Consider the following 20,222-nt stretch of genomic DNA (forward strand, 5'->3'; position numbering starts at 1 on the left):
AATACACCGTGACTTGTCTATGAAACGCAACCCTCCTCCTGCTCTGATGCTGGGATCCCTTTGGCTTCCAAAAGTCAACAGTCTGCTCCTGGAAAAAAAACTCCTGCTAGGCTGCTGTGGGGCCCCACACACACAGCAGAGGTTTCACCCCAAGTGTGTGTCTTGTTTCAGGATGGCAGCTCCTGTGTCACGCCCTCAAGGGCTGGTGGGCCCTGGCCTGGCTTGTTAATGCCCTATCTTGGGTATTGCTGTGCCAAAAGGGCTGGAGCCTGCTGCCTGTCCTTTGCACAGTGCAACCAGATGGTCACAGTGCTGGGCAGGGAACAGTTAGGTTAGGATAGGATGCAAAGTGACACATGAGTAGGCAGAACAGGAACAGCTTGTGAACTTCTCCTGTTTGTGGGATTAACCACATCCACACTAGCAGATTAGGGTCATTAACATAGCCATTAAAGAAGGGAGAGTCCCACTGTGAACAGTGACAGGTGCTTCACACAGTCAGGTGCTTGCCCCAGTGATGGAGGCTGAGATAGCTATGGTCACCGCGGTGCAGACAGCTCCAGCACAGGGTGAGCCATCACCCTCCCTGCTCCTTTCCTGCTGCTGGAAAACCACTCACAGTTTGAACGTGTTCAAGGATGAGAGCCTGGCCCGCTGTGCTCCGTGTCCCTGCTCGGTCATTATCTCCTTACGTGAACTCAGCTTCCTGAGCTGCAAAATGGGGGTAATGTTTACTTTGCTTGCAGGGGTGTGGAGGAATTATTAATTAATGTTTATGAAGTGCTTTCAGATCTCTGAATGAGAAGGGTGAGATAGGCAGCAAGGATTCATGAGGCAGCTGCAAGGAGTTGTGATGAATTATTGTGATTAAAAGGTAAATAATTGTTATTACTGCATCATAAGCAGATACAGCCATCAGCCCTGGACAACCTGATCTCCAGCTCTGTTAACTTCTTTTTCCTCCTTCTTCCCAAGAGCAGTGCCTGCACAGCATTGCTGCAGCAACCACACAGCCTCTCTGTGATGTAGAACCTCGATCGGTGGAAGGCTGAGCACTGCCTTCAGAAGGGCTATAATAACCCCATAAATAAATCAGATGAGGATGAGCCATCTGGCCCAGCTTCTGGTGAGGAAGAGAAGCGTGCTGCAGCCGGCCATCAGCTGCTGCAGAGGGGCAGCTCCAGCCTGCATGGCTGCCCAGAGCTCTCTTCTGCAGCAGCTAGGGTGGGCAAGAGGCCATTCCTTTGCACTGAACTATTTTCAGGAGCAGATACCTGTCGGGAGCAAACACACTGCAAACTGGCTCAGCCAGCTGCTTGAACGCCTGTTTCAGGTAAAGAAGCGTGAGTGCACAGAAGTGATCCTGACCTTTGTGAGTCTCACCTCACAGCTGGGTTGGGATAAGTACCTGCGTGTGTGCCCCTAGCAAACGTGAAACAAAAAGCGTTTGCTCAGAAAGGCTGAAATCACTGGCCAGACCTTGCACTGGAAATAGGTTAAGGTGCAGGCAGGCAGCTAGAGACATGCAGGAACTAGAACCTATGCCTGCTTTCCCATGCTTTCTGCCCAGGTCAGACTTGGGCTGAAAGCAGTCTTTAGGTTGTTTAGCCATCTCTGCCTTCCCCAGCCCAGCTGCTTTGAAACCAAACCAAATGTGACCTGATTTAGAACAGCTTGGGTAATGTGAACCCGGCCTTGCACCAGCAGGTTTTTCCTGTTCTGGCTTCCCTGCCTCTGTTTGCACAGAGAGGGCACCCAAGCCTGCAGGAGCAGCTGGGGAGGAGCACACCTTCCACCCTTTGGTCCACCTTTTCCTGCTTTTTCCCAGCCCATTTGCTGCACCTCAGTGGCCACCTGTCAGTGTGCACTGACATAAATCCCTGTAAATAGCTACAGCCCAGACCCACATCTACCGCCCCCCCCCCCCGTCCTTGCAATGCTGGAAGTAGAAGCACAGAATCATTAAGGTTAGAAAAAACCTTTAAGATCATCAAGTCCAGTCATCAACCCATCACCACCATGGTGCGCTGGTGCAAGTAACTGAAGCATGCATGCAGACTTCAGTTCAACAGGACAATCACAGGTGAGTTTGGACTCATCTTCTAATTCAGTCTTGAGCAGTGAGTTTTTAACTCTCCCATCTGTGACGTGGGAAGAAGAGTGTTTCCATTCACCTCCTTTGGCCAGTGACTTGTTTATACTGGAAGGGCTGTCTCTTGAGTAAGTGCAATGAAGGTAATAACTACCTTTAGCTACTTTAAGTCCTATAAGTGCCTCATATGCAATTGAAATACGGAAATCCTAATACATAAGTAGTTAGAGAGGAGCAGAGAGATTTTTTCCCCATTCACTGACAAAGATTTGTGGTTTTTCTTTTAATTTTAAAGATAAATGGCTATCACCCTCACAGAACTGATTTCTTATTTGCTATTGATTTTACATGAAGATACTTGTCAGGATACTTTATTGGCTCTCCACATCCAGAGTACTCGAGTAGGTCAGGTAATGTGTCTCAGTCAACAGGAATTCACGTGGAAAGCCAGGGATATAATAGATTTTATCACCTACTGTGTGAGAATAAATGGTACCTGATGCCTACAGAGCATCCCTGTCTCCTTAACCCAAGGTTTTCTAGGAACTACATAAATCAAGCAAACAAAGTCACTTTTCCATTTTGTATTTTACCAGCGTTCCTGAAATAGAAATACCATCCAACAGATGCACATTCAGCATGTATCTTCCTCTCTATTGGAAAATGAGTAAGTTGGCTTTCACTTCCCTAATACTGAGCTCTTGGCAGTGTTTGAGCACAGTCACCCCCGGCACGCGGCTGTACGGCAGGCAGACCTAACAACAGGCAACCTAAGAGAAAAGGAGGCTTTCGGCTGCCCGTGCTCACCTCAGTTTTCCACCTTGATTCATCTTTAGGCTGAGGGTTATCTAAACAAGTGGCAAGTGCAGATGGGGCTTTGCAAGGTGTTCATAATCTCACGAGCCCCCAAAACGTATTCAAGGATGTGAACAGGACATGCCATGACAGTATCTCCCCTTGATATTGGCACCTCCAAACAGCTCCCTGATGGCTCCTGCTCACCTCCCCTTATCCCACAGGCAGGCAGACTCCTGGCAAGCATGGCTGGCATTCAGAGAAAGCTGAAAATAACCCAAACTTCAGCCAGGATGAAGCTGGGAGTGTGCTGCCCTCAAGGAGGGACTCTCAGCCAGCACTACGGGTGATGAAATATGCGTGTACCTAGGGCCTAATCCAGCCCTCTGCAGCCACTCCGGTCTTTCCCTTGCATTCAAGGGGCTCTGGAGCCTCTCCAAAAAGATGAGGGAACAAATGTAGCCCTGGCAACCCCACCGAGTGCAGGGAGGAACAAAGAGGACCCCCAGGGCTGAATTTGTTTCCATTTTAATCCTTATCTATACCAATCCCTACCATGCATGGAAAGAGGCTTCTCAGCTGTATACATTTGAATTGCTATGGGAGTTTTAAGTGATAAAATGCTTGGCCTATGTATTCAGAAGCAATTAGTGATTCAAAGCGGCCTCAGACAACTTGAAGAGGCCTGGTTTTCAAGGGGTTGATGCTGTGTCCTGGCTGCAAAGGAAAATGAAGATTTTTTTAGGGGAAAAAAAAATTAATGTATTGGATACTTGAAAATGTATTCCAAGTCTAGGTTGGAAAAATAGAATTTTCCATAGAAAAAAGTCTTGCCTGTGCCAAAACAGGTGCCAGGCCAAACAAACCTACTCCAGGTGCTCTTCAGGGTGTGCTGTGCATGCAAGAACTTATTTTAGGACAAGGTCGTAAGCGCATGCAAAACACACGGAGCAGCAGGCAATAGAGAGCCTCGAGCACTGAGCAAGAGGCTGAAGGCACCTGACAGGGCTGCTCCCAGGAGAGCCCAACCACCCCACAGACACAGCTTTGTGGGCATCTCGCTTCTCCTGGCACGTACGCGCACTGCCAGGTTTTGCCTCCCACTGCTGTGAAGGCGCATCAGAAGTGTGACCCAGAAACACTGCAAAAGCAGAGCACCTGCTATTTACTTCTTAAATCTCGCACTACGCTTTGGGGCTGTGCTTCTTTTGAAGGGTATGGTTGGTTCTCTCCCTCCAGTTATGGCTTTTAGAGGTCCATTCTGGCTGACAAGTGGGTGTGAGACCACCAGGTTAGCACATGCCAGAGTTTCTACCCGCAGAATCAGGTATCAGAGAGCATCAGTGTAGCCTGCCTGGATCCCTCTGCAGAGCCTTTCTACCCTCAGGCAGATCAACAGTTCCTCCCAACTTGGTTGGATGTTAGGAGAAAATCCTTTGCTCAGAGAGCGGTGAGGCATTGGTACAGCTGCCCAGAGAGCTGTGGGTGCCCCGTTCCTGGAAGTGCTCAAGGCCAGGCTGGATGGGGCCCTGGGCAGCCTGAGCTGGTGGGTGGCAGCTCTGCCCGTGGAACTGAGTGGGCTGTAAGGTTTCTTCCAACCTAAATCATTCTATGATTCTGTTGCACAGGACCCCCAAGCTCATGGAGAAATCTCTTGGAGAAACTCACCACACAAGAATCAGGAGGAGACGTGGAAGAACCGGTGGGTTCACAGCTGGAGTGGGAGCTTGGGGACAGGAGGCACAGAAAGCTCTGCCAGTGTTTGTCGAGAACAACTGGGTCAAAATGGAGGTGCATCTAAAGAGGAGCTACCTATTGGCTTCTCCCTTTGCAAATCTCTTCCATGGCCTGAGCCTTGTGCTGCATCACCGAGGCCTGGGGACAAAACATGTGGCACCTCTGACCCACTGTGGGCACCCACTTCCTCCCAAGGGATATTTCCTGACTCTCCAGCTGACTTGCACAACAAGTTTTTCCTCTGCCCAGGTGTTGGTGTCAGCCATTCTCCAGCCAAGAGGATGCTATGCTGGGACAGGAGCAGGTGATGAGCCTCATAATTAGGGGTGGGTACCACCCACCACCTCGTCCCTCATTTAGCACACGAGATTTATAGCCAAGTCTGTTTAGATTGCCCATACAACTTATCATTAGCACATATGGCTTTTCATCTTCAAAGCACTTCAGCAGGTGTTTTGCAAGCTTCTCCCATGCCCTCACGTGACAAAGGTATTATATCCCTGTACAGTAAAGAGAATGGAAAGGGGTGAAGAGAAGCTAAATAGTTTTGGACACTCAGCCTTTCAGTCCTGTGCTCGGCCTTCACCTGCACCTTGCTGCTTCCAAGGCTTGCAAATAGCATTGAGGAGCTTTGTCCTGTTGTTTCGAGAACCTTGCTGCAGCTTGGCACTAGTTAACCAGCCCAAAACATTGGCATGCAAATACGCACACCATTTTACTTTTCATTAATGTAGAAAATAGCACACATTCACCTTAACAGCAACACATAAAAGCCATGCATGACCTGGGAGACATCTTGTGCCAACATAGGGTGTTGGGATGAGAACAGCTTAAACTGTTCATCCCATCTATAACCATTGTGGTGGAGCAGCTTTGGACGTGCCAATGGAGCCACACGAACCTGTGCCAGCAATTCAGTTGTATTGATTTAAACTCAGAAATATCTGTTGCATAAAATTCATATAACTTTATGGTTGGCACTCCCAGCTTCTGGGCCGCAAGTTCTCCCCATTGCCAGGACAACCTTGTACTAAAGATTGCTGTGCTATTTTTTGCTTCTCTCTCGCTAAACAGGGAGAGGAGAGCTCATTAAAAAGGAGAGAAGGACACACTGCACGTCTTTGTCTCTTAATAATGAAGCCAAATGAAAAGGCCCTAGCAGATGGATAATGAGCCACTTAAGCAGGGCATTCCCAGCCCCAGTAAGGAGGACCAGGGCTGGGTGAGGCCTCCCAACTCCACATCCATTCAATGAGCAATGTCCCGCAGAGCCCAAACACGTGTGGAGATGGCTGGCACCTGGGAAATCTTGCCGAAGGGCCACCAGGGCTCCAATAAGTGACCACGCAAACTCCCTCAGATCCCACATTCATTAAAAGGAAAATGAATGCCTGCTTTTAATTACCTCGTTAATGATGTCTGCTCTTGTAGGAAGCAGGACTCGTGCTGCTGGTGCCCATGAAGAAAGTAGAAGCTTCTACTGAGTGTTTCTGTGGGTGAGCTCTGTCAGAGCACCTCCTCTGGGCCCCACCAGTGTCCAGCAGAGCTTGGGTCGTGCTGTCTGGAGGGCACAACGTCAGCCTCTGCTTCCCCTTCCTCCCCTCAGGACCTCTTCTCAGTATGCTTGTAGGTGCCCTGGAGCTGAATATATCTCCTTATTTTTGTAAGAGTTTGAAAAGAAGGAAAAGAAGACTATGAAGAGAAGGCACGGGCTGACAGACGCACGGCTCTTACCACAAGTGCATCTCTCCTCTAAGAAAGCAAGAGGAAAACAAACAGATCAAGCATTATTTTTCTTAGTAAGGAGAAGGGGTAATTTCCTGGCCCTGATTCAGCACTGCCATGTAGAGACAATGACTCCCCTGTCATCACCTCCCAGCTTTGCCTTTGTAACGCTGCTAATGGCAGCACACCTCTAGGGAAGGTGCAATTACCTGGGAGTTCACTGCCTCATCGTTAGCAATTACCCAGTTGTCCTGTGTCCAATTAACTCACCCTAATCACCACATCATCACCACAGACCTAAAACAGCTACTTTTCTGCAGTCACCAGTAAATACCATCATTAAGCACCTGGGAGTGAATTTGCTATTAGCTCCACAGTGATTATTTGCTGCAAACATGCAAACTGAGCCGGGCTGTTATAAAACATGATCCCAGTCAAATAAAATCCTATGCTGTTAGTGAGCAGCAGGCAGTGCTTATTCCATATGACACCAGGAAGGCCAAGTTGTTTAAAGGTGAAGTCCTGTCTTGCTGAGGCAGACTTTTAGTCCATCTGCTGGTTCACCAGCACTGCTGGGAGATGTGGAGAGCTGTGTTTATTCCTGCTTATAGCAGAGTCTTACAGGCAAAGCCTGAAAGGCTGTAAGTGCTCTATGGAATTGTAAACTTCAGCAACACTGCACGATGCACGACTTTGGTGTTTGTTTCTTTTTTTAACTGACAACCTGTGCTAGACATTCCCATTTAAAGAGTGAAAAATGATCAGTGTAACAGGCATGACCCTTCCCCTCACTCTAACCTCCAGCTCATTGAAGGATCACCAGGTCAGAGGGCTGCTGTGATAATCCTACACCTCCAGGTCACCTTTTCAGCCCCAGGTCAGAACTAACCAGGGCTTTGTTTCCCTTCATGAGGCTGCTTGATGTTTGCGACATTGATTTGAGGTCTCTGCGTGAGAAATCCTTGTTACAAAGGGTGTGACAATAATCAGTGTCATTATCAATGGGTGTCCTGTTCCTGGAGACAGGAACTGGATGGGGCTCTGAGCACCTGATCTAGTGTAGGTGTCCCTGTTCATTCCAGGGGATTTGGACTAGATGATCTCTAAAAGTCCCTTCCAACTCAAACGAGTCATGATCAAGGCATGGACCTGAGATGAAGCAGATGCCCTGAGCTCTTGGCATCAGCCTGATGGCTGCAAGCTGTGGTGCTGCTCATGTGTCCTCCCCCACAGAAGCCAGGGAAGGTTTTCCAGCTCCCAGGAGAAGAGCTGAGTTATGGGCTGAGTGCAGTGGAGGGAGGAACCATGGGATCAGCGATATGTAGGGCTGTGCCTGACTCACCCCTCCATTAAACCATCTCCAAACACTCATTTCACTCCATTAATTAGCTGTGCCAGTGTAGCTATTAATGAGATGTTGCTCAGATGTTCCAGTGCTCCTCTGCTCTCCATTGGCATCAGCTTTTACAAGAGCCCCAGTGCTGCTGGTAGGACCATGACTGTGATCTTGGACACAGATTTCTCCATTGAGTGAATGGAGGGAAAGAAGGGACATGACCTTCATGGAAAGCTGTATTTTCTGTCTCCAGAAAGAAGACATCCAGGCCTCCATTAGGTGCATCATCCCAATTACAGGGCTGGGGGCAGTTATGAGGCAGAGCTGCAGCCCTACAGGAGCATGGCGGGGAAGCAGCTTTGCATCCAGATTCATCCCTTCTTGCTTTTTCAGGTCTACTCTGCCAGTTTTTGTCAGTGCTGATATCTCATGCTCAGCCATGCAACACCCCACACATTGATAGGGCTGTGTCTGGAGGACTGATTTCTCTTGGTTTCTTCTTTGGGAGCAGCCCCAAATCCCCAGCCAGCCACTACCAGAGGTGGGAGTCAGAAATAGCCATTCCAGGAGGGCCTGGTCTCCCTCTGGGTCTGGAAAAAGGCCCAGCATGTATTGATTCAATTCCTCATTTAATGCATGTTTATGTGGAGCAATTCAGAACTGCTCTATCCATTCAAACTTACGTAGTAACATGAGCCACAAAATGCAGGAACTCGCTCAGTCCTTCTTAGAAGATCCATTATTCTGAGTCAGCTTCTAAGGAGCAGCAATAAAATCACCTTGGCCTGATCTGCCATTAGTCTGAGGGCAGAAATTGTTGGCATCGTGTTTAATGCCTCCAACAAACTCATGCCCATCTCTGTATACTCCCCGCGTCACCCACTCCTGGCCAACACAGTCACAGAATCACTAAGGTTGGAAAATACCACTAAGATCAGCAAGCCCACTCCTCAACCCACACCCACCACGTCCAACGACCATGTCCCTCAGTGCCACATCTACCCTATTCTTGGACACCTCCAGGGGAGGTGACTCCACCACCTCCCTGGGCAGTTTGTTTCAATGCATCGCCACTCCTTCGGAGAATAAATTTTTCCCAATATCCAACCTGAACCTCCCCTGATACAACTTCAGGCCATTACCTCTCACCATAGGTCTCTGGTTGGTATAATCCCTTCTTCTACATACTTTTCTTTCCCATAATATTTCTTCCTCAGACGCGTAGGCCTGGGTTGAAAGGCCGGGCGGTGAGGACCTTGGTACCAGATCTCCACCTTTTTCTCCTTTTGTTCTCACACCTCAGCATCCTGCTGAGAAGAGATCATGTTCCACTGCCTATGCTGCCACCAGGCTTGATTTTGGGTAGAAAACCTGCAGCTTTAGGATGCCTTCAGCTGTGACACCTGAAGTCAATACATTCTCCTGGAAATGTTGGTCCAGACCTGGTCATGTTTAAAGGAGGAAAGAAGAGGGAAATCAGATGACCCTACATCTCCTGGAGGGGAGTAGAATTGGCTTTAGGCTTGCTGAAGGGTTGTCACATTCCAGCTGCCAAGAGGGAGTGAAATGGAAGCATTTGGGTGCAATGGATTAGCAAGGCAGAGAGGTGCTGAAGGGTTAAAGGGTTTTATAGAAGCACAGAAGAGACTAAAGGGATTGGAAAGCAAAAATCCAATTAGGAGATCTAACAGGAAGAAGCCCAGCCCTGAAACAATAAAGATAATGGGTTTAGCTGCCAAAGGAAAGATGAGAATGGAGTGGGGAGAGCAGATTTGTGGCGGGGCCAAGAGGAAGGAAAAGTTGTTGCAAAATGATTGGGTTTTGAATAAAGAATTATTTGTCAAAGCAGAGTCACATTACAGCCTCACCTGCAGCAAAGTTCATCTCAGGACCCGAACTGTGCCATCAATCCTTGCTATTGTAGCAGGTTGAATGTCCTCAAAGAAGTTTGAAGTTTGAGCCCATCACTCACTTAATCCTGCACATTGTGCCATGAGAGAACTGACCTCATCAAGATATGTCTGCTTGCTATTCTGTATTATCTTGCCAATGCATTTTGCCAAGGATCAAAGCAAAGGAAAGGAGCTGTGGTGTAGATGTGCTCTGAGGCATGCCATGTCCCTAAAGGCCCCTTTCTAAAGGCCAAACGTAACAGAACAACACAGAGAGGGAGCGAGGAGCTGTCAAAGGTCTGGAACAGCTTCCCCACAAGTATGGGTTGTGCATGTCAGTATGGAAAAGACATGACTTATGACTGTGAAGTCATGCATGGCCTAGAGAAGGCTGGTGAGGATTGGCCTGCTTCTATGATTGTCTTTCCAGTTCAAGAAGTGAGGTCAGCTTCAAGAGGACAGAAGACAGACCTGGGTTGCTCCTTGCTGAAGGATGCTGCTATTTGCAGACATTTAGAGAGGTTCAAGGAAAGCTCATGGGGCAACAGTCATCAGAGTTAATAAATAGAGACACGTTGGGTTTAGGAAGAATTTGGGGCTGTGCTCTTGCTTGTATTAGTGAGGAGTGTAGGGAGCACTTGGGCTCTGCCCAGGTGGACCTTAAACCTGGGAGAGATGAGAAATGAGAAGTATGGAAGAGGCAAGGCCCATGGATGAGAAATGTGTGGGAAATTATGGGCTGCCAAGCAATGTGCCCTTGGAAGCACCTGCTGTTCTTTGAACACTCTCCAGGACACTGGTTGGCCAGCCCTATGAGACTTCAGGAACTGCGACTGAAGGAACTGGGGATGTTTAGTCTGGGGAAGAGGAAGCTGAGGGGAGACCTTATTGCATCTCCTCCAATATCTGAAAGGTGCTTACAGCGAGAGTGGGGTTGGTCTCTTCTCACTGATGACAGATGACAGGATGAGAGGACCTCAAGTTACCCCAGGCAAGTTTAGGTTGGATATCGGGAAACACTTCTTTACAGAAAGGGTTGTGAAGCACTGGAATGGGCTCCCCAGGGAGGTGGTTGAGCCACCATCCCTGGATGTGTTTAAAAACCGTTTGGATGTGGTGCTCAGGGACATGATTTAGCAGAGGGTTGTTAGTTAGGGTAGTTTGGTTAGGTTGTGGTTAGACTTGATGATCTTCAAGGTCTTTTCCAACCTGAGCAATTCTATGATTCTATGCTCTAACCCAGTACTGGAGTTTCTCTGTACGCAGCTAGGTGTCCATGTAGATCCCAGTCTATTCCCATTAGGTCCCCCAGGATCTGTCCTACGCAACCTGGCACCAAATGATTTCTGCCTGCAATCCTCAACCACTCATCTACATCAAAGACATCATGCTGTGATTTCAGTGGAGGGATAGCAAGCCAAGTGTGGGCTTTTCAAGCCTTTTGGGACCTCAGACTCCAACAAGAGGTGCAGGTGTCTGCTTAGAGCCATGGAGCAGTTAAATCCATGTGTAGTCTGCATTTTGTGCTTGTTGGGAACCATGTACTCTTGGCCCAACGAAGAGATCTTTTCAGGCTCTCAAAGCCAAAAACCACCAATACCCCTGGCTTGCATCTGGCTAGCTGACGATCACTTTAGAGAGCCCAGCCTCAATGCACAAACCCATGCAGAAGCTGGAATAAACCCATGACATCACTGCTGGGACAGCCTCTCCCCAGGAACTGCTTGTGGTTTAACAGCCAGCTTGGATGGTCCCATGACATCCCACAGCCGTGATGCTTTGGGAGCCTCGCTGAGATGCACCCTATGTCACAGCTGAGATCCAGGCTCCTCCAGCAAAGGAAAGGTCGTCACCTCAGCTCGAGCCTTGTTAGCACTCAGCATTGCACTGATTTAAATCTGTCAGAGTAATTAAAGTGGAACAACACCCCTGGAAAATGAAAGCAGTACCCTTTGCATTAGCATTGCTTATTCTTCCATGAGGAAGAGAATAATACATATGGGGAGCCTAAAGGATGTGTTTATATCAAGAGCGCAGCCTGTAGAATAAAAATATTTCCCTTTCAAAGCACCTGTCACACGCCTGGCTGATGTTTGCACTTCTGAAAGCGTTGTGTGCGCTCTTGAAAAATTAATCCAAAATAATTAAGAGGAAAAATTTAGATTAGATTAGTGGAACCACATGAAATCTTCTTGCACATACTCTCATTTGGAATAAATGCTCCTCTAATTCAGGTTAATTTATAATTCATAAAAAAGAATAATCCTTAATTAAATTGAAGGGAGCGTTGTATTCCAAATGAGAACATCAGTGCAGCTCATGGCTGCTTTTATTGCACCTGATGTGGTGGCAGCGGAGCAGAGACATCTGAGAGCTGCACTGTCCGTGTCCCTTGGTGCCACATCTCCACTGCTCTTAAACACCTCCAGGCAGTGACACCATCACCTCTCTGGGCAGCCTGTGCCAGTGCATCACCACTTTTTAGGAGAAGAAATTTTTCATAATATCCAACCTGAGAAAGAGCTACCATTCAAAACAGCCTCGAGAAAGTGGAGAAATAATTTGCCACACCACCCAGAACAGAATTGAGCAGAACTGAAGGTGAGGCGTGACGCTCTCGCTGGAAGAGCCGGTTGAATGCATAGAGGATGGAGAACAGCTGTTGAGCAAAGAAGTCCCATAGAAAAGGTGCTTTTGATCACAGTGTGTGATATGAGTCAATCATATCATGTTGGACCAAGTCAAAAGAGTTACTTGCAGATGTAACCCCCAGGGTGACCCCTCTGCATATCCCCTCTGCTCACCTCCCACTGGCCCATAAAACTTCACCTCCTTGACCAGGGTGAGGAAGCAGCTGGGCTGGCTGCTGGTACCCTGATGTGGCCCCGGTCCCATTGCTTCCATTTGTCCCTTAGCTTTGTTTCTGCTGTTGGCTGCATTAGGCTTTTCCTGGAGCTCCAGCCTGGATATGAGACTGCAAAATTCTTCCTTCCCTTCACGCCAAAGGCGTAGATGATTACAATTTCATTTCTGACTCCTACTTATCCCGCCTCTGAGGGATCAGATTAATTGTGGCACACGATCAAAAAGATTGAAACTAGGAAACCAATAAGCAGCTCACTGCAGTCAGCCTGCTGCAAAGCTCAGCTGCAGATAAGCACTGCAATTTTGCTGCACATTACCCAGGGCTCAGCTCGGCAAGGGACCAGGAGCCAACCCATGTGCTTGCAATGCAGCAAGTGCTCTGGCTGCCCTGCCTCAGTGACACTACTACTGGGGGAGCTTCGTGGAGTCAAAGCAAAGTGTGAGACCCGTGAAACTGAGCAGAGCTGTGAGGAAGCACGCCATATGGTGAAGGGTTGTGGCTGAGCATTCGGATGCAGAAGGTGCAGGGTGTCCTCACGTGCCACAGGTGGGCTAACATAAGACCTTGCACCTTCTCCCCTTCCAAGCACCAGCAATGGACTCCCAACCCCACTATCCCTTTTATGATGCTTCAGGGAGGGGCTGGTGCTCTCTGGATCCTGACCTTGCTGCTGCAAAGCCTCCCAGGTTCAGCCCAGGCTAGCACGAGACACAACCACCAGCCCAGTTTGCAGCTGTGTTGCTCACCACCAAGTAGCAGCACACAAGCTTCCTAGCCCTGCTTTGCTCAGCTACAAAACAGCTGAACCCAGGGAGCTTTTCCAGTGCAACCCCTTTAGCACTGGTACTGCTGCATGGATTCACCCTCAGCATCAGCTCTGAGGGATGAGGAAAGCCCAGCTGTGAGGGTGGCATCTGCCACGCATGCCTGAGGCAGCAAAAGGGCTGGAGGGTGCTATGCATGGCACCCATCTGCTGCTTCAGGTTTGGACAGCTCAGGAGTCGTGCCACCACCGGACACCTCCTTGTCCCCTCGGCAGCTCACAGGGCTCTAACTGAGAGATGCCCATCCAGAGGCATTGCGGGGCCGCATCCTGCCTGCTCCGTCCCTCTCCATGGTAACAGATGGATGCTGCAGTCCCAGCCCCCTCGGCACTGGCAGGGCGGGCGGGAGACAGATGGCAATGGAGAGAAATCAGGCCCAGATTCTCTGGAGTCAAAGAAATCGCAGGAATCCCTTATTGCCGGAGCCAAGATGCTGACCTGGCTCCGTGGGAGGGAGGGAAGGCGGAGGCGCGTGGCTCTGCCGAGCCTGGAATAGCAGAGCAGCTGTTGAGTTATCGCTTGTAATTATTACGGCATATGGGAGGTAAAGAATAGCTCCAAAGGGGAGAAAAACAAACAAGGAAAAGGCGGGATGCTGCAGGGCTAAACTGGGGTCACAGGGCTCTTTTCTCCATCAGATCCAGCGGGAATTGAGGTGGGAGGGGTGGCACAGCGCAGGTGAACATCGTGTTCATTTCAAATATTTAATTCAAAAATTAAATTAAAAGCCTCTGAAGTACCAGTTGCTGGAGGCTGGGTGAACATTTAGGGCAAGTTTTGATGGTTGCTCATCCTGTGCAACAGGTACATATCAGCACAGATAATGAGATAAGGAGATATTATTCATCCTGGCTCACTGTTCCCTAGGCACCTGCTGATGGCTGTAAGTGGACATGACACAGAGCCAGGGGTTGGGGTTACAGTGACAGGATTAGGGTGACAGAGTTGTTGTTAGGGTCTGCTCTGCAGGGAGCCAACACAGCGAGCACAGAGCCAGCTCCTGCTCTCCCTGCCCAAAGCAGAATATGCTCAAAGCAGGCAGTCAACACGAGGCTCCTGTAAGCCTTCTTCAGCCATCTGAGTCTGCTAATTGCTCACCCTGTGACTGTTTCCATTCCCAGCTTCCATCCTTAAGAGCAGCAGTGCAGCCAGCACAAAGTCTGCCCCAGCCAGCAGCAGGGTACTGCTTACAGCAGGATGTGGGGTGATGGGAGCAGGACCCAATGCTGCTTGTGCCCATCATGACAATGGCAGTCCTGTGGTTTCTTTTAATGCTGGTTAGATCAGGACATTCTGAGTCTCTCACCCCGTGAATCACTCTGCAAATGAGGCTGCGGATGAGGCGCTGGAAATCCAAAAGACCATTCAAGCTCCGTGATCCAGAACACGAATAAATTCTATATGACAGGGAACAGCCCCAGTGCCCATTAAAAGCAACCAAGCAAATCCCACCGGCATCCTGGGATCCTTGCCGAGACACGTGCAGGGCTCAGAGAGCAAAAGAGCAGCTCTGCAGAATTACAGAATATCCCCAAGTAGGAAGGGACCCACAAGGACCACAGAGTTCAACTCCTGACTCCACGCAGGACCACCCAAAATTCAAACCATGTTTCTGAGAGTGTTGTCCAAATGTTGTCCCAGCAGGGCATCAACCATTGACACCTGAGAGAAGAGAGAGGCAGGCTGGCTGCAGAGCCAGCTGTGCTAAGAGAGAACTGCAGTGCCTTCGGGAAAGGTGGTTGTAGCATTCAGTGTGAATTAGCTGTAGCAGATCCCAAAGGCCAGGTGCCTTCATGATGTTCTATTCTTCTGTAATTATCTCATTGCAAAAATGTAATAATTGTAAGTGACAGAATGTATTAACCGATGGGACGGTGTTTTCTGACGAGGTACTATAAGGTGATGCACTGGCAAAGGCTACCCAGGGAGGTGGGGTAGTCATTGTCCTGGGGGTGTTCAAGAACAGTGGAGATGTGACAGTGGGCGACATGGTCTAGAGTGGTCACAGCCATAGGTTGATAGCTGGACTAGCTATCTTTCCAATCTTAATTCTATAAGGACTTTTGTCACAGTTCCTGCCTTCTCCACTGTCTCTAATTCTACCTCACTGAAGTTGCAAAAGAAGCCAAGAGCTGCAAGATCTTTGAACACCATCAGCACAAACAGAGGTGGACAGAGGATAGTCCAGCACATGCATTGTCTGAATATAAACAGCTGAGACCTCCCAGAATGTTCCCTCGTTTCCTTAACTTCCACTGCAAATCACACAAGTTGTCTTGGCTGCCAGCAGCTCCTTGTCCAAGAGCTATCTGCCCCGCTCACCTCTTCTCCCCTCAGGTCTGACACTTTGGAAAGCCCTTATCGTCGCCTGTATGTTTATTCTGTTCAAACTGCAAACTAAAAAAAGACAAGCTAACCATTCTTTGCAAAGTCCGCTTGATCTTAAGGTAAAGTTATCACTTTTTCCATAGCAACAATGGCCTCTCCTTTGTTTTTCCATTCCGCTAATCTAATCCAAAGATCTGTGTTTGGATTCCAGCTCTCCCTGAACCATACATAATCCAAAAAAATCAGTATTGTGCAACGGCAGTTGAATGGGGAAAATAACACCTCTCTTTTTTTCTTCCAAACCACAAAGCTGTCACTAGATACAAGGAAAGAGATGGGGCGGTCTCTGGGCAACCTGTCCCAGGGCTTCACCACCCTGGTGCTGAGCCCATGGCAGATCTGGTAGAGCTTGCATCTGTGACCTACATCAAAAATACTCTCTTCAGAATGTGCTGGGATTGTGCACAGCACTGCTGGATGCCATACAGCACGAGCACTGAGGTAGGGTTGGGGTGTTCCCCATGTCTCGTGCAGCGCAGGTTTCCTATGAAAGTAACTCCAAAGAAATCAAGGTAGGTGGTGCATGAAGACACAGACTATGGGGCACTGCATGAGCCAGCACATGGGACACAGAAGGATGGGACAAAGGACAGGCTGAGCCCACTGCGTGCTGAATGCCTCCCAAGTGATCCAAACTTGCTTGCAATTGGTTTCCCAGTCATTTCACTTTTCAAACTTAACTTGTGAGACTCTCTTCTTCCCTCTAGTGTCCATTTCAAGATATTCATTCCTCCTGCTCACCAAATCCAGCAAAAGCTGTGGGTTGCCTCGGTACAGGGGCATCCACACTTCTCAGACAGGAAAACTGACACTCCACTTTTTTCCTTACAGATGGAAAATAAATGAACATCAGAAACTGAAGACAGACCAAACTTCTCAGACAGACCAAACAATTTGTTCAAGGGCCCCACTGAAAACCACTGTGGAGCAGAAAACTGTTCCCCTTGCCTCTAGGGTGTGACTGAGGCTGTCACCACGAGGTTGTCTTCCTTTTGGTGGCACCACAATGTCATTTCCCAACTAGTTGCCAGTCCCACTGGCAACTTCCTCTTCTGGGACGGAGAAGTGCCATATCCACATCCTGAGCTCCAGGAAGTTCTTCTGGCCTCCAGCCCTGCTGAGGAAAGCTGAGTGCAAAGCCTCTGGTGACACAGAAGGCCACCAGCCTTCCAAAATGTCCTCCTATTGCAGCAGCCATCCTTCCAAGGATGTCCAGTGCTCCAAAAACTGCTGGGAATAGCAAGCACTAAAAGGAGACTCTCTTCCAGGTTGGCAAGGAGATGTACAAGATGGCATATTCCCTGCTCCTGTTTCCATGCCATGGGCTAATCTCAGAATCATGGCACAGACATGGAAGTGACACAAGGCTGGAGATCACCTGGTCCCCCTGATGGGAAAAAATTGAGCAAAATAGATAAATAAATAAATAAAATTGGCTTCCCAGGAGCAGCTGCTGTGTGCGTGGCACCGAAGGGCACCAGGGCACTGTGGAGCTGTCTTGATGGCTTCCTCCATCTGCCAAGCTTGTTTGCCATCAGACAGCTCAGTAATTACAGACAACAGCCTCTGCAGCCTTATATAGCAGCTGAGCAGCCTCTTCTCATCTTGTCGCCAATTAATCACGTATGACAACTTGTGCATGGCAGCACCATCCTCTCAAAGTCCCCAGCCTGGGTACCACTTACATCTCAGAAAAAGAACGATTATTCCCTGCATTAGCCAAACATCACTCACTGCCAGGGAACAGACAAGGCTGCGCTGTGAGCCACCTCAAATCCCATTACACAGCAGAGATACTGGCACTACCCAAGCATGAGGCACTCAAGCCATCACCCCAGAAGCATCCATGCCTTACCATGGGTGCACTGTGCACAGCACTGAGACCAAACACTCGGGCTCTGAACACAGTGCCTGTCCAAGAAACTACCCTAGAAATTATCCTGGGCTGACCTGTAATCTGTGTTTAAATGAGATGTGTATGTAAGACTTTCTTCCTTAAATGTCTCCTGGGCTTCCTCCTCCTTGGCAGCCAAAGACAGTATCTCCTCTTCATCTGGCAATGGAGATGAACGTGTTCCAAGCGCAAAGCAGCTCATTTCTACAAAGCCTTCAAATACAAGTGAGCACAGCAGCCACGAGCAATGTGTAAGAGATGTGCTACGTACAAAGCTGTGATGAGGACACTGGACAGACTGGCATTCCTGTGACATTTTGCTTATCCTGGAAACAGTGACAGACAGCAGTGTGGCAGCCTAGCAGCTGGTGGAAATGTCCCTACCCCTGGCAGGGGTTGGAACTGGATGGGCTATAAGGTCCCTTCCAACCCAAGCCACTCTATGATCAACAGGTAGAGCAGACACCTTGTCCTGATCTATGATTTAGCAATTTAAGGACAAATCCCTTTTTTCTGATCACACCTCCAAGCCCTCCCCACACTGCAGCGATGCTCCTTGCCCCAAACATGTACACAGCCAAGTAGTGCTCACTGAGAGAAGAGCTCCCAGGCACTTCTGAGAGCAGTTTCCAAATCTGTACCCAGAGTTTTGCACCCGCACAACACGTGCAGCCAAGTCCAGCTGCCCCATTTTCCAAGCACAAAAACCCATTTATGCTTTTTTTTCCTGCCCTCTTGAAACAAAGATGCAAACTGAGAAGAAGGCTCAGAATACCCAAAGAGCATGTTCCTAGCCATCACCCACTGTTACAGCCCTGCACAAGAAGAGCCTGATTGTTACCCTGCTGCAGACTATTTCTGAAAACTATGCTGCCACTTTCTTGGGTCAGGTTCTTTTTGGCCGTGGTCACGGCCAGTGACACTGGCAAAGAGTCAATTTGAGGAGCCAGTTTAATGACGCAAGCATTGGTGTTGGGCAACATCTGCCTCATCCACAGCATTTCATGGATCACACACCAAGTTGTTTTTGATGCTTTTTGATGGATAATTTCCTCTAGTGCCCACCAAAACGAGGCAAACTAGCTACCAGCTGCAGGCTATTTTGTAAGAGAAAGCAGTGCACCATGACAAGCTGAAGAATTTGGGCTTCTTCTGCCATTCCGTTCCTTTACTTTTAGCTGACTGGTAGAAAGAAGACATAAAACAATTAATTAACTCATCACATAATCACTGTTTCATCAAGTGATTTTAAAATATATATCTAACACGGTAACGAAAACTGTAAAAAATGTGATGATGCTTAGTTTAAGACTGCAACATCAATGAAGTCATAAGGCACAGCCACCGGGATCAGCACCTCAGTCTGCAGCCACTAAAACCAGCTCTTTTGAATCTCTACCAACTATAAAGCAAATGCCCCACTGTAAAACAAGAGATCGTTTTCTTACTTCCCCTGCCTCATCTTTGCCTCTGCATTATTTAAAATGACTCAGTCATGTGATACGCAAACATGCTCAGGTCAATGCTGCCTTGAACCCTTGGCTTTGTCCCTGAATGCTGAGTTCTGCAAAAGCCACACACAGCAGGGATGCTTGTAGGCCAGGCTGCTGAGCATGAGGGGGAGTGCTGCACGTCTCCTACTTCCTCCAGCCCACCCTGGAAGTGGCAGGCACTGAGCCCTGCTGGTTTACTGCCACTGCCTCACCCACAGAGTGGAGCACGAGGCAGGAGAGAGGAAATACATTAAGAGTTGTTCTGCTTTAGTGCATGAAGGCTGTGCAAAAAATAACCACGTTGGCTGTCATAAGAGGTTGATTAGCTCTTCTGCTGATCAGCAGGTGCTCTTTAAAGAAAGTACTTCTGGACCAGCTGTAGCCTTAATTGAGGCAAATCATGGCATTTGTTTGAACTGCTCTACTTGCACAGTTCTGCTTTTATCTCGCAGAGGCAGCTGAAAGATGGCACTGATCCTCCAAGTGTCAGGACTGCACTCAGTGCGTGGAGATGACGCGGTGTCAATGGGTCTGATACGCATGGGCTATGAACGGGGACTCCTGCTTTGAGACGCTGATGAGACAGAGGGTGTGGGTGGCAGTTTCTGCAGCACTGCCCCAGCAGCTGGAGGGCAAATGGCGTTCAGCAGCCCAACCCTCCCTGAGGGTCCTGGGGATGAGAGGACAACTGGCTGGGGATGGCTGGTCACTCTGCAGGGACTCCTGTCCAGGGTGGGGCTGAGGAAAAGAGAGAAAAACACCACAGTGGCATTATACTCTGGATCTGGATACCTGCATTCAAAGAAGCAATGCAATGTCAACTTTACAGTAAGAAGATCTAGAAAATAGCCATGTTTTGGTGCATGTGACACTTACCTGATGCCTACATTATTTTTCTAAGTGTTTTCTAACATGGGTTGATGAAAATCTTAAGGTAAAAAAGCCACAGTGGAATGTCAAGAACTCACTCTGGGATTTACTCAAGGAGTCTCAAATAAGAACCACTAAAATCCTCTGCAACAGAGGATTTATGTGTCCAGAGAGAGAAGTGAAGCCATGAAGGGTCTGGAGCACAAGCCTAATGGAAGAGGAGGCTCAGGGGAGGCCTTATCACTCTCTACAATGATCTGAAAGGAGACTATGGTGAGGTGGGGGTCAGCCTCTTCTCCTCAGTAACTGC

The 20,222-nt window shown here is 48.6% G+C and overlaps 1 protein-coding gene and 1 long non-coding RNA gene across 8 annotated transcripts in view; one reads left to right on the forward strand and one right to left on the reverse strand.

Annotated features, from left to right (window-relative positions):
- Positions 1-1,329: 1,329 nt before the first annotated feature.
- Positions 1,330-7,040, forward strand: LOC109367702 (uncharacterized). Of its 3 annotated transcripts, none has more exons than XR_014883441.1 (4): positions 1,330-2,083; positions 2,689-2,759; positions 4,516-4,928; positions 6,056-7,040. It is a non-coding gene; the product is annotated as an uncharacterized LOC109367702 (long non-coding RNA). The 3 variants fall into 3 exon arrangements; XR_004159849.2 differs by having other exon boundaries at positions 1,636-2,083; positions 4,516-4,589; XR_002115029.3 differs by having other exon boundaries at positions 1,651-2,083; positions 4,516-7,040.
- Positions 7,041-7,048: 8 nt separating this feature from the next.
- Positions 7,049-20,222, reverse strand: part of LRRC56 (leucine rich repeat containing 56) — an 84,176-nt gene continuing 71,002 nt past the window's right edge. For all 5 annotated transcript variants that reach the window (XM_085224382.1, XM_085224381.1, XM_085224380.1 and 2 more), the window contains one exon: positions 7,049-19,780. In XM_085224382.1, the coding sequence (XP_085080508.1) occupies positions 19,588-19,780 (193 nt within the window). In that variant the 3' untranslated portion in view covers positions 7,049-19,587. The remainder of the gene's footprint in view (positions 19,781-20,222) is intronic.

The sequence above is a fragment of the Meleagris gallopavo genome, chromosome 5, assembly GCF_905368555.1.
Source record: "Meleagris gallopavo chromosome 5, MGAL_WU_HG_1.1, whole genome shotgun sequence".
NCBI classification, from domain to species: Eukaryota; Metazoa; Chordata; class Aves; order Galliformes; family Phasianidae; genus Meleagris; species Meleagris gallopavo.